The sequence below is a fragment of the Balaenoptera borealis genome, assembly GCF_965194805.1.
Source record: "Balaenoptera borealis genome assembly, chromosome: 2".
NCBI classification, from domain to species: Eukaryota; Metazoa; Chordata; class Mammalia; order Artiodactyla; family Balaenopteridae; genus Balaenoptera; species Balaenoptera borealis.
In genome coordinates, this window is record NC_138867.1 from 183,325,977 (window position 1) to 183,344,087 (window position 18,111).

The window sequence follows — 18,111 nt, forward strand, 5'->3', positions numbered from 1 at the left end:
AGTCACCATTATATTGCGTCCCTGTGATTCAGCAGCAGACTAACATCCTGACACAGGGTTGGACCTCAAAGCCAGGAGACCCCAGGAGGGGTCAGTGCTATTTTTGGCAGAGAAAGGAGCTGAGAGAACGGGAAGACTATTTCCTATCACTGCTGTCTGCGAGCAGGGCAAGCTGCTGAAAGCACAGGAGCTGCTGAAGGCACGGGAGCTGCCCCCGCGGACCAGGCCAGGTACCTGGGGAAGAAAATGCTCTCCACCACGTAGAAGTCCTGCATGAGCACGTCGCGCTCCGGCTTGGAGCTCAGGTTGCCCACGGTGTAGCCAATGCCCAGCTGGATGGCCCCCTTCAGGGTGGAGGACGTGGTCTGCGGAGAAACCCAGCCACATCAAGACCCCCGGGGCCAGTCCCTGGCCCACCCAGGGTGAGAGGCAAGCTGGGAGGCCCCCTTGGGATGGGGGGGCAGCATCTGGCCTGCCGCTCAGCCTGCACAACCACACAGCAAGGAAGTGGCCTGGCTGAGACACCAACACCACCTGGCGCGGCCCCAAGGCCTGTTTTCTCTCCAGCTTCTAGAAGGTTCCCACATCTCAAAACTGCCCCAACGCAGCAGGGGTCTTTGGGGGATTTTGCCAGAGTTTCCTTTGGGGGGAGGGCACAAAACACAGCGGTGCCCAGGCTGCACTTCCGAGACCAGGGTTCCATCTGTCCACCTTCGAGGGGCTCTGCCTCTCTATTCCTTGGTCCCCACCCTGGTCGGGGGTGGAGGTAACAGCGTCAGCCCTCCCGGGGCCACCCTCATGCCCGCCCACACTGGAGAAGCACCAGCTGCCTGTCCGTCTGTCAGCACCGCCGTTCATGTTACTGTCACTGTGAGCCCTAAGCAACGCGCCCACCACTGAAGAAAGACACCTCGGCCCCCAAGTCACTGACTCTGGTCCCCAGCACCCCCACTGCAGGAGCAAGCCCTTCCCCGGCACCCGCCTCTCCTCCTGAAGCCCCCCGCGGGCCACTCCCTCAAGATGCTACTGACTGAACACAGTTCTCCAGAGGAGATACGCAGACAGTCAACAAGCACAGGAGAAGGTGCTGAGCGCCACCAGCCACCAGGAAGATGCAAATCTGGACACAGTGAGACCCGCTTCCCACGTGCTGGGAGGGACAGAACCAGATGGACAGACAACAAGCACCATGGAGGACCAGAGAGTGGAACCCTTGTGCTGGGCTGCTGAGAATGGAAAAAAGGGCAGCCGCTGTGGACAGGGTCTGGCAGCTCCTCCAGTGGGTTACACATGGCTCTCATGAGACTCCGCGGCTCCACTCCTAGGTGTGCAGCCCAGAGGGAGAAGCGCCGTCCACGCGAAAACCTGTACGCAAACCTTCACAGCAGCACTACTCACAACAGCCAAAAAGTGCAAACAACCCAAGTGTCCATCGACAGATGGTGGATACACAGAATGGTTCCCTCCACACACGGGAACATCACTCGGCCATGAAGAGGGGTGAAGCCCTGACACTCGCTACCACGTGGACGGACCCTCAGACCACGATGCTCAGTGAGAGAAGCCAGACACAGAAGGACACACAGTGTGTGATTCCATTGATGGGAACCGTCCAGAACAGGCTGATCCACAGACGCAGAGAGTGGGTTCCTGGTTGTCAGGGGCTGGGGAGGGGGTGGAGGAGGCTAATGGGTACGGGGTTTCTCTTGGAGGTTAAGAGAAATGTTTTAAAGTTGACCGTGGCGATGGCTGTACAGCTCTGAATACTCTAGAAACCACCTAACTGAACACTTCAGAAGAGTGACTCATAGGCTGCACGCACTGGCTCCCAGCAAAGCTGGTATTTTAGGAGGCGCAGCAAGGCGGGGGGAGGGGGGGGACCAGAGGCAGCGGGGCCCAGGGTTGCCTCTCACATCCCCGGCCTGACCCCTCCTCTCCTCAGCCCCACTTTCAGAGGGAAGGGAGGGAGCTGTGATTTCCTCTTGCCCAAGGTCACGCCCAAGGCCACAGGTGACTCAAGGAGCCTGGCAGGTGGTGCAGCCTCAGAGCACCTGCCGGCAACCGAGAGCAACTGTCTCCAGCCACCTATGGCCGCGGCCCACACCCGACCTTCAGGGCCCTGTGCACCCACGAGGACCCCTCGTCCCACCCCCGCCGGCGGAGGGCGGAGCAGGAACCTTCTTGTAGGTGGTTTCGCCGGATGCGTCCACACCCCGATGACCCAGCTTCTTCCCGTGGCCAGGGCCTGGCTGTCCAGTCATCAACGGGGCCTGGAAAAGAGGAAGCAGGAAGCGTTCAAAACTGGCAACGAGGCACTGCTGCAGGGGCCAGAATGCTCCGGAAATCCTGCCGAGAAAGGGGCTTCGTCGCCGTGCCCAGCTGGAACTCAGGGCGGGGGCCGCTGGGGGTGGGCTGCAGGGCACTTGGGCTCCACGCCCGGGGGGGCCACCCCCAGACTAGGACCGCCGGCTCCTCTAGACAGCAGGAAGGTCGGCAGCCCCGGCCCTCTGCAGGCGGGGAGAGAAGAGCCCCAATTTCAGGGCCTCCCCCCGCCTGGCACTGCTGACTTGGGGCTGGTCACTCTGTGAAGGGGGTGTCCTGGGCGCTGTGGGGTGTGGAGCAGCATCCCCGGTCCCCCCCACTCGCTGCCAGGAGCCCCCCAGTTGTGACAACCACAGACGCCCCCAGACATGGCCAGGTGAGACCCTCTGGGCTGGAATGACTGCAAACAGCATCTCCTCCCTGAGGGAAGAAGTCCCGCTGGCCTGGCTCCTGCCAGCTCCAGGGGACACATGTGGCATCCCAGCAAAGTCGTGTGGAAGCCGCTGGCCCCCGTGTGTGACATCACAGAGGGAGGATGGTGGATGGGGCAGTGGGGCCTGGAGGGACACAGATGCCAGCTCAGGGCTGGGGCTCCACGGGTCACGGACATTTAAGAAGCACCTGCCGCCACTTGAAGGGCTCAGACCAGCCTGTTCTGCACACTGGCCACCAGGGGGCGGGCTCCGCTCAGGGAACGTTGGTTGCCAGCCCTGCTCCGCACCCCTCGCTGGCTCCCCACTGCCTGTGGCCTGGACGCCCTCCGGGCCCCCAGCAGGTGGACAAAGCTCGCCTAAGAAGGACCTGAGTGCCCAGCGGCGTCCTGGGAGAGGAGCCTGGCTGGGAGGGAAGGCGGACACCCAGGTGGGGCGGGGCTCCTGTGCACCTGAGCTGCCTCTAACCCGCTGACCGTGGCTCCTTGGACAACAGGGCTCACAGATGCCCCCCGCAGGCGGCCTCCAGGAGTGACCGGAAACTGACCAGGGGCTGGGCGCCCGGGGCTCACGCGAGCGGACAGGACTGGAGGGACCCGGGCAGGCGTGTAGGGTTGTGGGGGCGCCGTCCTGGAGGCGCGGCTGGCGGGAGGTGGCACCACCCTCTCCAGGCCCCTTCCGCCTCCCCGCTCCCTGGACAGCCCAGGGTAGGGTCCTCGGGGCCCTCCCCGCCCGCCCCACCCCTCCCTGAAACTCAAGACGCTGGCGGGACAGACAGGTTTTCACTGTCTGATGACAGTTGCTTATTTGCTTGGCCAGCATCTGGGGCCCAGAGAGGTGCAGGGAGATGCCCGAGGCCACAGAGCAGGACGCGGGCTGGGCCGGGCACTTCCGGTCCACCTTCGCGAGGCAGGCCAGGGTGGGGCCCGTGGGACACTCACCTCCACCGGGGTCATCTTTTTCGGGGCTGAACCTGAGGGAGAGAAGGGAGACTTCAGTCTGGATACGGGGGCACCCCCATACATGCACCCTGCACCCCTGGGAAGGCCGTGAGGACCCCACATGGGCGACGGGCCTGGGGACGTGATGCAGGCGGGCTGAACGAGGGGCCCCGAGGTGGGAGAAGCTGGGGGAGCGACCACCCCGACGTGGCCTCGCAGACAGGGGTGGGGGGCGGGGACGGGAGAGGAGAAACAGCACGGCCCACGGCCAGGAGGGCCCCAGGTGAGGGCAGGTGGTCGTCGCAGGGACGGGGCAGCAGCGGTCGGCGCTGGGGCCCAGGCTGGAGTGATGGTGCGGCTCCCGAGGCAGCCGGGCCAGCCAAGGACGCTGCCTGGCTCCCACCCACACGGCTCCCAGCTGGGGTCCGGGGGGCCCAGGAGGCTCACGCGGGGAGGCCTCAGGCCAACCACTGACCCCTCTGACCTTGGTGTCCTCACCCAGAAAGCAGGCTTCTGCTGAGGAGTATCTGTTCAGTGAGTGTGATCAGCAGATATCCATCGCCCCAAGGATGTCCACATCCTGATCCCAGAATGGGCTTTAAAGGTGGGGTTAAGGCCCCTGAGACGGGGATGACCCTGGATTCCCCGGGGGGCCCAGCATCATCACAAGGGTCCTTATAAGAGGGAGGCGGGAGGGTCAGAGGCAGAGAGAGACGGGAGAGGCTGCGCTGCTGGCTGTGAGGATGCAGGAGGGGCCGCGAGCCAGGGATGCGGCGCCTCTAGAAGCTGGAAAAGGCGGGAACCGATGCTCCCCTGGAGCCTCTGGAAGGACCCGCCCTGCCCACGCCTGGATTTAGCCCCGTGAGACCCGAGTTAGAATCCTGACCTCCAGGACTGTGAGAGAACCAGTCTGTGTGGTTTTAGGTCAAGTTTGTGGTGATTTGTCACAGCTGCAACAGGAAACTCAGACACCGGTATCTACCAGGTGTCAGCTTGGAGAGGGGAGGCAAGTGGTGACCAGGACAGTCCCAGCCCCCGCCCTCAAGGGCTCACAGCCCAGGGGGAGCAGAGAAGGGCCTGGACAGTGCAGCGAGTGCCAACAGGATGACTTGGGGTGACAGGTGGGGGGTCAGATCAGCAAGGGAGGACTTGGTCTTTTACCCCAGGGAGGTGGGAGTCCTGCAGGGCCAGGGATGGGAAACACACCGGACCTGACTCAGGTGCTCACAGGTGCCCTCTGGTGGCCATGGGAGGACAGACAGGGTGAGGACAGAGCCGGGGACCAGTGGGGAGGGGACCGCACTGGTCCAGGTGGGAGATGATGGGGTGGACCAGGGTGGCTGCCGTGGAGGGGTGAGTGAGAAGTGGGCGGATTCTGGTTAGCTCTGAAGTCAGGAGAGACAGGCTGTGCGCACTGGGGGCGGAGTGAAGAAAAGTGAGGAGTCGGGAATGACTCAGGATCTTGGAGCAACTCACAGAAGGAGAGAGCTGCCTCGGCCAAGATGGGGGACCGGGCAGGAGCAGGTTTGGGGGGTGGTCGGGTGCAGGGTGGCCATGCTGAGTGCGAGACCCCCGTGAACCCTCTGCGTGAAGATGTCAAGGGGCAGCTGGACCCTGAGTCAGGAGCTCGGGGAGGCCCAGGCTGGAGACAGGGCTGTAGGCAGCTGTCCGGGGGTAGAGGGGGTTCGAGCCCCAAGAGTGGACAAGGCCGTCCGGGGGAGGTAGGGGTGGGGGAGGAGAGACGCCCACGGTGGCGGGGGGGGAGCAAGGGCAGCCGGGGAGCAGCAGGCCCAGGTCAGGGGTCAGGGGTCAGAACACCCACTCTATCCACCCGGTTCGGGCCAGGGCTGGGGGGTGAGGACTGACAGCGAACGGGCATTCGGCTTCCTCTGGGAGGATGAGAATGTTCTGGAATCAGTGGTAACGGCTGCACAACACTGTGCAAGAAACACTGAATTGTACACTTGATAGGGAATTTTATGCTATCTGTGAATTATCTCTCAATAAAGAACATAAACCCAAGACGACACGGCCGTGGTGCAGCCAGGCTGGGCAGGGTGGGGACGCCCCTGAGCGCCCATCTCTGTGCGCGACGCCCAGAAGACAGGAAACTGAGGCCAGGTGGGCAGCCAGCTGGGCGCTTCGTGGCAGCAGGGCCCACAGAAGGGACCCCCACCCCCAGAGGACAAAGCCCACAGGCCCTGGAAGGCGCATACCACCACCAGAACGGGAAACGCCAGCCACGTGTGGGTCACACCAGCCATGCCCGCCGGCAACACGTGGGCCTCCCAGCCCGGGCTCCCCGGCCACAGGGATGAACCTGGGCTCAGCCCCTCCCGAGGCCCGGGGGGTGGCGGAAGGTGCTGGAAAGCCGACATAATATTTTCGTTGGCTGTCCAACAGCAGAACAATGCATGGTTTTGTGTCTGGGGTGTGGGGGAAGGAAGAGGGAACAAGGCAGGAAGCGGCAGTGGACCGCGCAGAACATTCCAGACTTCGTCTGGGGGCCCCAGGCAGCCCCTTCTCGGCCCACCTGGGGCACCTGAGCCCACAGCCCAACCCCTGTGCCCACCCGAGTCCTCTGCAGCTCCCGGCCCCTCATCCCGGGGTCCAGCTGGTCCAACACGGTGGTCTCGATTCCCCCCCCCAAGCCCCAGCCCACCACCGAGGCCTCTGCAGTCTCAGGCCTGTGGGAGCGGCCTGGCCAACACCAGCATGGGACGCAAAGTCCCAGCCGGGTCCGCCCTGCCTGGGGACACTTGAGGGACTGACCTCAGGGTCTCCCCGCTTTGTGCCTGGATCTCACCCCCAGGCCCCCCTGCTTCTCCTGCCCAACTCACACGCTGGCTGGTGAAGGGGGAGACCCACCCCACCCGGAATACCCCCAGGCGTGAGGCCAGGAGGGGCAGCAGGCAGGCTCCACGCTGGCCCAGGTCACAGGGCAGGGGTGGCAGGGACAGAGCGAGGGGAGGACAGGGAATGGATGGCACACCGGGGACAGCGCCGCGCCCTCTGCCCGGACACTCGCCGACGTCCCCTCGGAGGGGCCTCCTCATGGCCTCCCCGGGTCCCGCCATCCACACGCCCTCACTCACTCTCTGCAATTCCCTTTTGGAACCTTGTCTGTCCGTCGCCCCTGTGACCAGGTGGCCCTGTTGCCAGGGGCCACGCGGTTCCTGCACCCACTTCCACCAGCCGGGCCGGGGGCGGCAGGGACCACGCCAAGATGTCGAACTCCTCCCAGCCCAAGATGTGACCAATTATCTTTTGAATGAGCCACCCCGTTTTCAAGGAAATTAAGTTTTAAAAATAGCCGGGGGGAGGGGGAGAGTGTGAGGCGCTGCAGGGCTGAGACCTGGGGGAATCTGGGGGCACAGCTGTGCCTCGGGCCGGGCTCCCAGCAGACACCTCTGAAGCCCGCTGACGAGGGACCCACCCCCTCCTTGGCACACACAGGACCGCTTCTCTACATTTGATGTGGAAAATGAGGCAGAGAAAGCTCCCCAAGGACCGGGGGAGGGGCCTTAACATCTGTCCTTCAGCAAAACCACTAGGTTTTTTCTACCTTGACGTCTACCCAGAATCCACCACTGTCCCCGGCTCCTCTCAGCCCCCATCCTCTCCCACCTGGACCAGCTCAGTCCCCTCCCCTCTGGTCTCCAGCTCCCACCCTCCCTCCAGTCTGCCGTCCCTGCAGCAGCCACCAGGGGGCACCTGTGAGCACCTGAATCAGGCCCCGCCCCTCCTCTGCCCACAGCCCTCCAGGGCTCCCACCTCCCTGGGGGTAAAAGCCCAAGTCCTCCCTATGGCCCACAGAGACCTGCACAACCTGCCCCGTCCCCTCCCTGCCCTCCCCCTCACTCACTCTGCTCCAGACACACAGGCCTCCTCGCTGTTCCTCCAACATGCCAGGCCTGGTCCTGCCCCAGGGCCTTTGCACGGGCTGTTCCCACCACCTGAAATAACCTTCCCAAGACCCCTGCAGGATTTGCTCCCTTGCTTCATCCAAGACCTGGCTCAGACATCACCCCCTCAGAAAAGCCGTCCCCCGACCACCTTGCCCCAAACTGCCCCTCTGAGGCCACTCTCCCCACCTCTAGGCTTTCTCTCTTCCCACCACTTGGCACCACCTGGTGCTTGTGTGTTGTATCTTCCCCCAACTACAGGGGACCAGATCTGCTTTGTCTCCTGCCAACAGGCACCTGCAGAGCTCTCTGAGTGCTAAGGGGGAGAGGCCCCGCCAGAAAGAGGCGGCAGGGGGCATGAGGCCTGTGGGGTCACTGCAGGGGCTGTGCCCCGAGCAGTGCCCGCCTGGTGCCCAGGAGAGGGCTGGCTCCCCGACTCAGCAAACAAGAAAGCACAAGGCCTTCGGGCCTGCAACCCCGAGAAAGCAGGAAGCGGTGCCAGGGCCAGCGCTCACTCACTTCCCCTATTAGCTGGAAAGGTCTAGCCACAGAAGCAGAGTCCTGCAGGGAGGCCGCGGGGAAGCCAGGCATCCCATGGGCATGGCAGGAAGCTGGGGCCCCCGGTGAGGCCGGGCCGCCCACAAGCCACACCGGGAAATCTGCTTGTAACCCATAAGGACAGTCGGCTCTGTGGCCAGCAGCCGTGTGACTCACTCTGAGCTACAGAATTCGACGGAAGGGACCGTGTGACGTGAGGAAGGCGGGCAGCTTCTGGTTCCACCCTCGGGGTCCCTGCTGGGGCCCTGGGGGAGACCCCCTGGCGGGGAGGGGCAGGCAGCCCCCTCCCCCGAGGCCTGTGAGCACAGGAGCCTCCTAGACTTCGTGCCGCCCGCCAAACCCGACCCAGATGGCAGAAGCGCAGGCAAGCGTGTGCAGTTTGCAGCCACGCAGCTCCGAGGTGGCTGTTACACAGCAGTAGCTGACTGACGCAGGTACCACACCTCCACACCGAGAGCACTTCCGAGAGGAATATAAGGATCCAGTTCCAGGGACTCCTTTGGGAGAGGGATAAAGGAGAGAGCACTTTACCTCCTCTGCCCAACTTGCATTCCTCACGCTCACAAAAGCATTAAACGTGCCACACGACAGATCACTCATCCTTAAAAAGGCATGAAGCACTGATACTCGCTGCAACGTGGATGGACCCTGAGAACACGATGCTCAGTGAGAGAAGCCAGACACAGAAGGACACACAGTGTGTGATTCCACTGATGGGAAACGTCCAGGACAGGCAGATCCACAGACACAGAGAGCAGGTTCATGGTTGTCAGGGGCTGGGGAGGGGGATGGGGGGATGCTAATGGGGACTGGTTTCTTTTTGGGGGGGATGGAACGTTCTGGAATTAGATTTTGGTGGTGGTGGCACAACAAAGCAAACATAATAAAGACGACTGAATTGTGTATTTTAAAAGGGTGAATTTTATGGTATGTGAACTCTATCTCAAAAAAAAATTTTTTTTTTAAGGAATGAATCCCTTTAGTTGCAAAAACACCACCCAGTGATGTGCAGCACCAGAGCCTCCTCCAGACCCTGCTCCTCTGCCAGTGATGTTGCAAAGCAAGAGGATGCAGGCCTCAGTCTCCCCACCTCTGAAACGGGGTCGTGCAACCAGATGGAGGTGTCTGAGCTCAGGAAGGACAGCCAACCCTCCAGGCCGCCGCTCCCCCAACCTCCTGTGCGGAAGGACCGGCTTTTCCTTCTATTTCCAACCCATCCTGGGGCCAGACATCCATAAAACACAGTTAAGAATCAGCTACTGGAGAAGTGAAGCGAAGACACGCAAGATCAAGCCCGAGGTTTTGCTCCTGATTCCACGCGCACACAACTGCAGTCAAACCAGACAGAAGTCACTGCCCCCACCTCCTGCTCTCACCTCGTGGAGGACCCACCGTCGTGTCAGCTGTGACACTCTGCGCAGCCCGGCCTCGGCCTCTCCTCTCCCCTCTGCGGACAGTGTGGGGGGCTCCGGGCACCCCCAAAGCCCACTCGCTGACCCAGCCCGCCCCCCAGCACTGCAGACACGAGGGCCGGGTCGCTCTCTGTGGAGCCGTCCTGGGTGCTGTGGGATGTGGAGCTGCATCCGTGCCCCCCCACTGGACGCCAGGGGCCGCCCAGTCGTGACGACCACAGGGGACAGGGTCCCAGGGGACAGGGTCGCCCAGGTGAGACCGTCTGCCCTAGTCCCTGTGGCTGAAAGCCCTCGGACGAGACATTTACCACGGCAGTGACGGCCAGCATCACGCCCTCCCGCTGTGCTGGGCGCTGTGCGGGCCCTGTCCCGCAGACCGCCCGCCCCGCCCCGCCACTCGTCCCTAACGCCACACTGACCGGGTGACATGGGGACTGGCCTCCCCAGTCTGCGTGGGGACCTGAGGCGACGGTCCCCATGGGAAAGCAACAGGCAGAGGTGAGAACCCAGGCGCCCCTGACTCCACAACCCCGTGCTCGGCGAGTTTATCCCCCGGTTACACCATCAGAAACCCCCTACCTGGGCTCTCTTTCTGGACGTACAGCGTTGATGTGAGTTGAGTCAACTTTCAAAATCACAATGTTTTGGAGATAAACCTGGGTTTCTTGAAAAGCGAGCAGATCTACATAGACAAGGCCAACATCCTCACTTGCCTGGATCCACGTTCTTGACCTTCGTGGTCTGTTCCCCCCACGGTGCCCAGAGGACGCCGCCGAGTACCTGAGCCAGACCCCATCTGATTTAATGACCACATTTCACTACCACCATTTTACAGAAGGGGACGCACGGGTTTGGAGAAATTTAGGAAGTTACTCCAGGTCAAAGGTGAAAAAGCTTACGATCACATCTCAGAATCCAGAAAAGTGTCCCATAAAATTCAACATGAAAGTCATGTCCAAAAAACTACAAAGAAACTACAGGAAAGGGGGAAAAAAAAAAAAAAGCAGGGGTGGGTCATGAGGCAGGAACCACCTTTACTTAAAAATAAGTAGGGTGGGCTTCCCTGGTGGCACAGTGGTTAAGAATCCGCCTGCTGGGCTTCCCTGGTGGCGCAGTGGTTAAGAATCCACCTGCCAACGCAGGGGACACGGGTTCGAGCCCTGGTCCGGGAAGATCCCACATGCCGCGGAGCAACTAAGCCCGTGCACCACAACTACTGAGCCTGCGCTCTAGAGCCCGAGAACCACGACTACTGAGCCCACGCACCACAACTACTGAAGCCCGTGCGCCTAGAGCCCGTGCTCTGCAACAAGAAAAGCCACCGCAATGAGAAGCCCACACACCACAACGAAGAGTAGCCCCCGCTCGCCACAACTAGAGAAAGCCCACGCGCAGCAACAAAGACCCAACACAGCCAAAAATAAATAAATAAAATAAATAAATTTATTAAAAATAATAATAAATAAGTAGGGGAATTCCCTGGCAGTCCGGTGGTTAGGACTCTGCGCTTCCACTGCAGGGGGCACGGGTTCGATCCCTGGTCGGGGAACTAAGATCCCGCATGCCGAGCAGTGTGGCCAAAACAAAAACAAAAACAAAACAAAATACAAAGCAAACACAGTAAACATATTCATATCAACCACAAGACAAGGAGTGCAGCTGTGAGGGTTACCACTCCAGTGGGGGCACTGGCCAATGCAGTAAGAAAAAAGAAAAGGAATGAATATTGAAAAGAAAAAAGACAAAATTTTAGAAAATCTAAGAGAACCAACTGACCAATCATTGAATTAAATGGAGCGGAGCAAGGTGGCCAGACAGATACCAGTGACTCACCTGAGGTCATATTGCAGATACGTCAGGAAGAAGTGGGATCTGGGAGTTTCTGCCCTTTGCACCCACCATCTGCTCTTATATGTCTGCCTATCCATGGTTTCACACTTGGGTTAATTTTAATCTGTCAGATGTAGATGACCTCTCTGTTTAACAGACGTTAACAGGGCAGCTGCTAATCCTTCCTTCACCAGGGTCACACCTGGTGTGACACTGAATAGATGCGAATCTGGGGTCAACACCACACAGTGACAGAAATAAAGAACTTTCATATTTTTATATTACCGCAGACTTTCACCGCCAGCATTCATGACAGGGAAGGCTAAGAAGTCTAGAGTTAATAACTGATGAGGGTAGTTAACGTCCCAAAGAACATGTTGAAAAATATCAAACTCTAGTTAATGATACACAAATGTAAGTGTTTCAGGTGGAGTGTGCTGATGTCTGCAACTCTGAAATGCATCCGTAAAATTAGATGGAGAGAAGAATGGATGAGTGATGGGCAGGTGGATGGAGGGATGAAGTAAATACAGCAAAATGTTAATTGTAGGATCCAAGCGGTAATCAGTCAATGTCCACTGTCCAACTCTTTCAACTTTTCAGTACGGCTGAAGATTTTCTTAATAAAATCTTTTTCCTCCGGATTAAAGGTGAATTTTCCCCTTTGATGTCAGGTGTTTTTGAACTTTGGAGAAACACATTTTTGAGCAGATTATGCCCAAAGAATGTGAGTGATCACAGGGGCAGTAGTGGACACTACTGAGCACCAGCGTGCCAGGCCCGACGTAACAGGCATTGCTCATCACACGTTGGAGGAGGCACGTGCCTACCTCAGGGCCTTTGCACTTGGCTGTGCCCTCTGCCTGGGACGCGCTATCCCTACACCTCCTCGTGGCTGGCTCCTGTCCTCCGTGCTCGGGTCTCAGCGTGAATGTCTCTTCCTAGAGACCTTCCTCAACCACGCCGGCCCCTTCCCACCCCCGACCCCTTGCACCCTCTACCACGCCCGTTTATTTCATGATACACATCACTGTCTGAAGCTAACTTCTTGATCGCCTTGCTCCTTCCTGGGAGAGCAGAGACCAGACTGTCTCGTTCACAGCCGCTTCCCCAGACCTAGCCCGCCTGCTGGCACACAGTAGGAGCATAGTAACTACAGGTCCAATGGAGCTGGGGCAGGGGAGGCTGGGATGGAGAGAAGGGGATGGACGGATGGGGGAGCAATCTCAGAGGGGGACGGCCAGGATGAGGAGACCCCGCTATGGGAGGAAGTGGGGCTGGGACCCCTATCACTGAGACAGGGGCCCGGGAGGGACATCCTGGAGGTGGCTGGACATGCAGGGCTGGGGACACGTGGGAGGCGGGCTGTGGAGGTGGCAGCTGATGCCTAGAGCAGCGCTCAGTGCACAGCAGGTGCTCGCTGAGTCAGCGGTTGAATGGATGAAGACATGGACACTGGGAAGCACCGCCCGGCCCACAGCGGGGCTTGGCTGGGCCCACGGGAGGAATCCACACCCGAGGTCTGATTCCCCGTCCCGGCCAGGTGGCTCCGAGTCCACAGCCACCAACCAGCTGGGGCTGCGGCGTGGTGAGTGGGGCCTCACCGCGGGAGGACTTGGGCCATGGTCTGGAACTTCAGAACAGATGGCAAGTCTCCAAAAAATGTGTGGGGATTAATACAAGGTATTTCCTTCCTCTTGCGTATGTTTTCTCTTATGATTTTGCATTTATCACTTTGCACCCCGGAACGGTGAATGGAACCAGGTGAGGAATGAAAAATTTTCCCCGGTGAGCGACTTCCCAGACGATATTCTGTCTGTTCACTCATTCATTCATTCCTTCATTCATTCACTCGTAACAAACTCAGTGAGCATCCCTTAGGTATAGGGTCCTGTTTTACAGATAAAATACTCCAGAGGAAACTGGTTCCTTGCCTAATGTTTAATAAGAAGAGAGTTTAAACACCCAGGAAAGCACACAATAAAAGACAGCAATGTGTTACTATGCAGGTTAAACAAATCTTTTTTTGTTTATCCCTTAAGTCAGGGGTCAGCAAGCAGTTTCTGTGCAGGGTCAGAGGAGACCCAGCAGAGGCCACCCAGGCGTCCTGGTGAGGGGAGTGACCTAAAGGTGGGTCTCACCCATGGTGGCCTGCTCCCAGGGGACACTGCACCATGTCTGGGGACATCTGTGGTCGTCACCACTGGGGGGCTCCTGGCATCCAGTGGGTGGCGGCAGGGATGCTGCGCCACACCCCACAGCGCCCAGGACACCCCCAGGGAATGACCCGGCCTGACATCAGCAGTGCCGGGGGGAGACCTGGAGCAAATATAAAGATGTGTGGTACGGGGGGCAGAGCCTGCACATGCGGGTTCATTATACCATTCTCTAGGTGTTTAAAATATTTCATGATAAAAATATACTTACTCGTACTATCCTGTCTGCCTTGCATTCTGTTTGAGGTGCCCCGTAATACAAGGCTACGGCACACACACAGCCCCACCCCCTGCGCTGGGCTGGCGCCCCACTAGCTGAGTCTCCAACCCTCTTGACACCCCTGCGAGGTAATCACCATTGGACCCACTTCATAGCCAGGGAGGCTGAGGCCCAGAGGTCCAGCGAGTTCAAAGGCTGCAGCGTCACCATTTGCCGCACCGAGAGCCACATCGCAGGCCTGAGGGGGAGGAAGGTTCTGGTGCCGTTTCCAGGTAAACCAGGGGTTGGAGCCACGGAGCTTGACCAAGGCTGCGTGGCCAGCAAGCCCCGGGGCCTGGGTGGGGTTCTCGACCTCTGAGATCGACTGGGCTCCGGGACAAGCCCCTTCCCTGCCCCCGGCTGCCCATCCAGCAGCTGGCGGAGAGCTGCAGAGGCCCGGACAAGTGCACTGTGTGCAAACACGCTCTCAGGAGGCCAGGCTTTCGGAGAGCCAGCTGTGCTGCCACACAGCTCTGGGCCCGTTCACCCAACAGCGCGGGGCTGGGGGCAGGGGGACAAATGGAAAGGGCCCCCTCTTAGCAAAGGTATCTCATCAACTCAAGCCGTCAAGACACACGAGGTCCTGGCACCAGGAAATAAGGCCTCTTGTCTCACCATGAAGCAGTTGCCAGTCCCATTTCCCTCTTCACTCTGGCTCCTAGGGAGCTCAGAGTCAGACTGGCAGCCTCGCCCCCCAGCTCCCTGTCCCTAGAGGCAGGACAGCGCCAGCTCGCGAGGTGACACGGGGAGCTCCCCTCCTAGCCTGGCAGTTCAGGGGCAAGTCCCAACCTCCCCGAGCCTCAGTTTACCCACCTGCCAAACAGGTAAGAACAGTGCTGAGCTCCCAGGGTGTGGAGAGGAGTCTGAGGCACATAGAAAGCCGTCCCCAAATGCACCTTGTTAGTTTTCCCATCGTCACCCTCCCCCACCTTCTTCCGTTCATCACGCATGTTCAGTTGGCGAGTCTGGTGGGGACGGTCACGGGGGCGCAGGCAGGACACGGTGGAAGCAGCACAGGACAGCTGGCACCACACGCACCCCTGCCGACCCGGGTGTGCAGCCACGCGAGGTCTGAGCTCCCCCTCAGCGAGCATGGCCCACTTCACACCCTCCCATCTGGTTCCTGGCCTCGTGTCCCTTCACACCAACATCTCCAGGGAGCCACACAACCCTCGCCCTTGGAATAACATCCCCGCGTGCCTGGGTTCCCTTCCAGAGTCCTCTGTGTGGGGAGGGAGTTGTGGCTGCCCTCCAGGGCCACGGCCACCCCCCTCTCGGCAGACTCGGCGGCTGCGGGGAGCCAGCTGGGCGGCCTGAGCCCCGGGCAGGGCAGGCATCAGGGGAGCCGAGAGCAGCCTCCCGCCGGACGGTATGTGACAGGGCGCTGCAGGTCTGCTGGGGGACGCCCACCTGACGCCCAGACAACCAGGTGCTGGGGACCCCCGCCTCACACCGTACACAGAAATCAACCCCGGACGGGGAAAGACTTAAAAGCAAAAGATAAAAAAACTTTAGAAGGAAATCAAGGAGAAAATCTTTCTGTCCTGGGGCGGGTGGGGATTAATGTCTCCCGTGCAAAGTGTGAGCTAAGTGGAGCTCCAGGGGGTCCCCAGGGCCCCGTGTGCACCTGGGTCCCTGCAGACTCACTGAGCCCCCGAGGGCAACTCTCGGAGGTGCTCAGGCCACCAGGCCAAGCTGGGCCGGCCCGTCCGCACAGCTACCAGAAGCTTCCTCCTGAACCCTTTCTGGGGCTTTCCCTGACCCTCCGGGTGGGGCCGTGCTGCCGACTGTGTCCTGCACCTGGCCTGGGGCCCTGCGGCCATCTGGTCATCTGTCCCCGCCTCCACTGGGCTCAAGGACAGAGTCGCTGCCAGGGCCGGCACCGGCCTGGCACGGAGCGCAGGCTCACCTCATGTTGGATGACCGACTTTCACTCTGCCCCGGGGCACAGACGTGCCTGGCCCACACTATCACCGCACCTCCTCCTCTGCGGATTTGGGTGCTGGGGTGAGGAAAGCCGCATCCGGTTCACACCCAGGTGGAGCTCGCCTTCCCCATGCCCATCCTGGGACCTCGGCAGTCCCAGCTCTACCCTCTCCTGGCGGCCTGGGTCTCTCCCTCCGGCACGACACACTGCGACCCCACCTTTGGTGCTCTCCTGACTCCACTGAGAGCTCCACGGGGCAGGCTTCCCCTCTCCAGCCCCCTCAGTGCCCCCGCATCAGCCCAGGGCTGGGCATGGAGTGGACCTCAGTGAGTATCCGCTGAGCGAGAAACCCTGGACGGCTGCATGGAGGAGGCTGAGGACAAGCACCACCGAGAGCCTCAGAGAAGAGCAGTGGGGACGCAGCACTCACGAGTCTCAGACACGTTCCCCCGAGCTGGACATCAGACAAAGGGCTGAAGGCCCAGAACGGCCACGGCCCGTGGTGCTTCCGGCCCAGCCTGTCCTGAGTGATGCCCTACTCGTCTCTCCTATTCAGTGGGGGAAACTGGACTCAGAGAAGGGGTATTTGGGTGTTTTGAGTCGAGACAGAAACCCAATTCACACTGCTTGGTGAAAAAAGATGTGTGGGGGGAGGAATATTTGTTCATGTAAGTCAAGGGCCAGCAAACTGCCCTGTGGACTCAACCCCCCACTGCAATTGTTATAAATAAAGCTTTATTGGCACACGGCCCCACCCACTCATTCACAATCATGGCAGCATCAGCTCCCACACAGACCACCCAACCCCTCACAGAGAAAGCTTGCAACCCGGCAAGACCAAGGAGGCTGGGCGATGGGCTTCAAGCCTCGCTGGGCTGGGGGCCCCGAGGACTCAGTCTCCCCATCTCAGCTCTGCTGCTGCCCCACCGGCAGGCACCTGGGTGTGGGGTGGACCAGCCCCTCCATCCTCTTGCCCCACATGAAGTCCCAGAGCAGGGAGGCTCTGATGCAACCAGGCCTGGTCCCACTCACCCAGGGCCGAGGCGCCCTGCCTGTGGGTTGGACAGGGGCTCACCAGGGGAAACCAGGTGGCCAGCGTCAGTGCTCGGGAAGGGGCTGGCAGGCGGGAGCCAGGTCGGAGGACAGTGGCCGGAGCGCGGTGGGGACAGTGCTCCCCTCACCCTGCAGGCACCTGGCGGAGGGTCATGCACTATCTCAGGACTGATGCTCGAGGTTTCTTGGCCCAGTTTGCCTCCCAGATGTATTTTTATTCTCCAGCAGCCCGGGCTGAGTGGCACACACCGCACTGGATTTCAGCAGACCGAGGGCACTGAGGGAGGCGGGGCCATGGCCGGAGGCCCCCTGGTTGCTCACGGGGGGGTGCTGCCGGTTGGGGGGTGCTGCTCTCACAGTCCAGTTCTGGGCCCCATATCCCAGGGGCCACCAGACCCTATAGGCCAGACCAGGAGCCAGGCCCCTGATGGCCAGCTGGGCCCTGGGGGTGTCACAGGGGCTCCTGCACTTCGAGGCCCCTCTGAGCCAGGCATGGGGGAGCTGACTGCCCAGCTCCACCCAGTGAGACAAGGGCTACAAGCGCCCCGCTTTACAGATGAGAAAAGAGAGGCTCCAAGGCCAAACAAGCTGCCTGATCCCACAGCCACAGCACGGGCCCATCCTGGGGGCGGCTCCTCCAGCCTGGCCCACAGCCTCACTGCAACCTCGCGAGAGATGGAGCCGCGAGGTTTGGGGCTAAGCCACCCTCAGATTCCTGACCCACAGAAAGTGTGAGATGATAAATGTTTATTACTATGTTAAGCCACGAAGTTCTGGGGTAATTTGTTACACGGCAATAACTAACCGATGCTACCTGGGTCTCAACATGGCCCCTGAGGCACAAACGGGAAGAGTGGATGGAGATGGGAGAGCTGTCCAGATGGAGGGCCCTCCCGGCCCGCAGCTCCTCCTCCTTCCTCCCCCCACTGTGTTCCCCCTGCGTGGCCCCCTCACTGCTCTTCACACACGCCAGGCACAGTCCTGCCCCAGGGCCTTTGTACGTGTTTCTCCTCTGCCTGAACGCTCTTCCCCAGCGCACCATTCAGGCCTGGATCAAACGCCACCCCCTCAGAGAGGCCCTCCCTGACCACCGGCTGCAGCTGGCTCCCCACCCCACTCTCTGTCACTTATAAGTCTGCTTGGTTTAAACCTTCTTTTTTATAGTTTTGCTCCTCCGGTGGCTGCTCCCTTAGTAGCCATGAGCCCCGTGCGGGCAGCAATCACACCCTCCTGCACATCTACAGCCCAGGGAGCAGG

At 60.3% G+C, this 18,111-nt stretch overlaps 1 protein-coding gene across 5 annotated transcripts in view; it reads right to left on the reverse strand.

Moving 5' to 3' along the window:
- PIP5K1C (phosphatidylinositol-4-phosphate 5-kinase type 1 gamma) overlaps positions 1–18,111 on the reverse strand; it is a 59,657-nt gene that overhangs the window by 28,333 nt on the left and 13,213 nt on the right. For 4 of the 5 annotated variants that reach the window (XM_082381140.1, XM_082381143.1, XM_082381141.1 and 1 more), the window contains exons 2-4: positions 3,695–3,726; positions 2,178–2,270; positions 235–365 (exon numbers count right to left, since the gene is read on the reverse strand). In XM_082381140.1, coding sequence (XP_082237266.1) covers positions 235–365; positions 2,178–2,270; positions 3,695–3,726 — 256 coding nt within the window. Of the gene's footprint in view, positions 1–234; positions 366–2,177; positions 2,271–3,694; positions 3,727–11,402; positions 12,291–18,111 lie in introns of those variants that run through there. The other variant, XM_082381144.1, reaches the window with a different exon arrangement.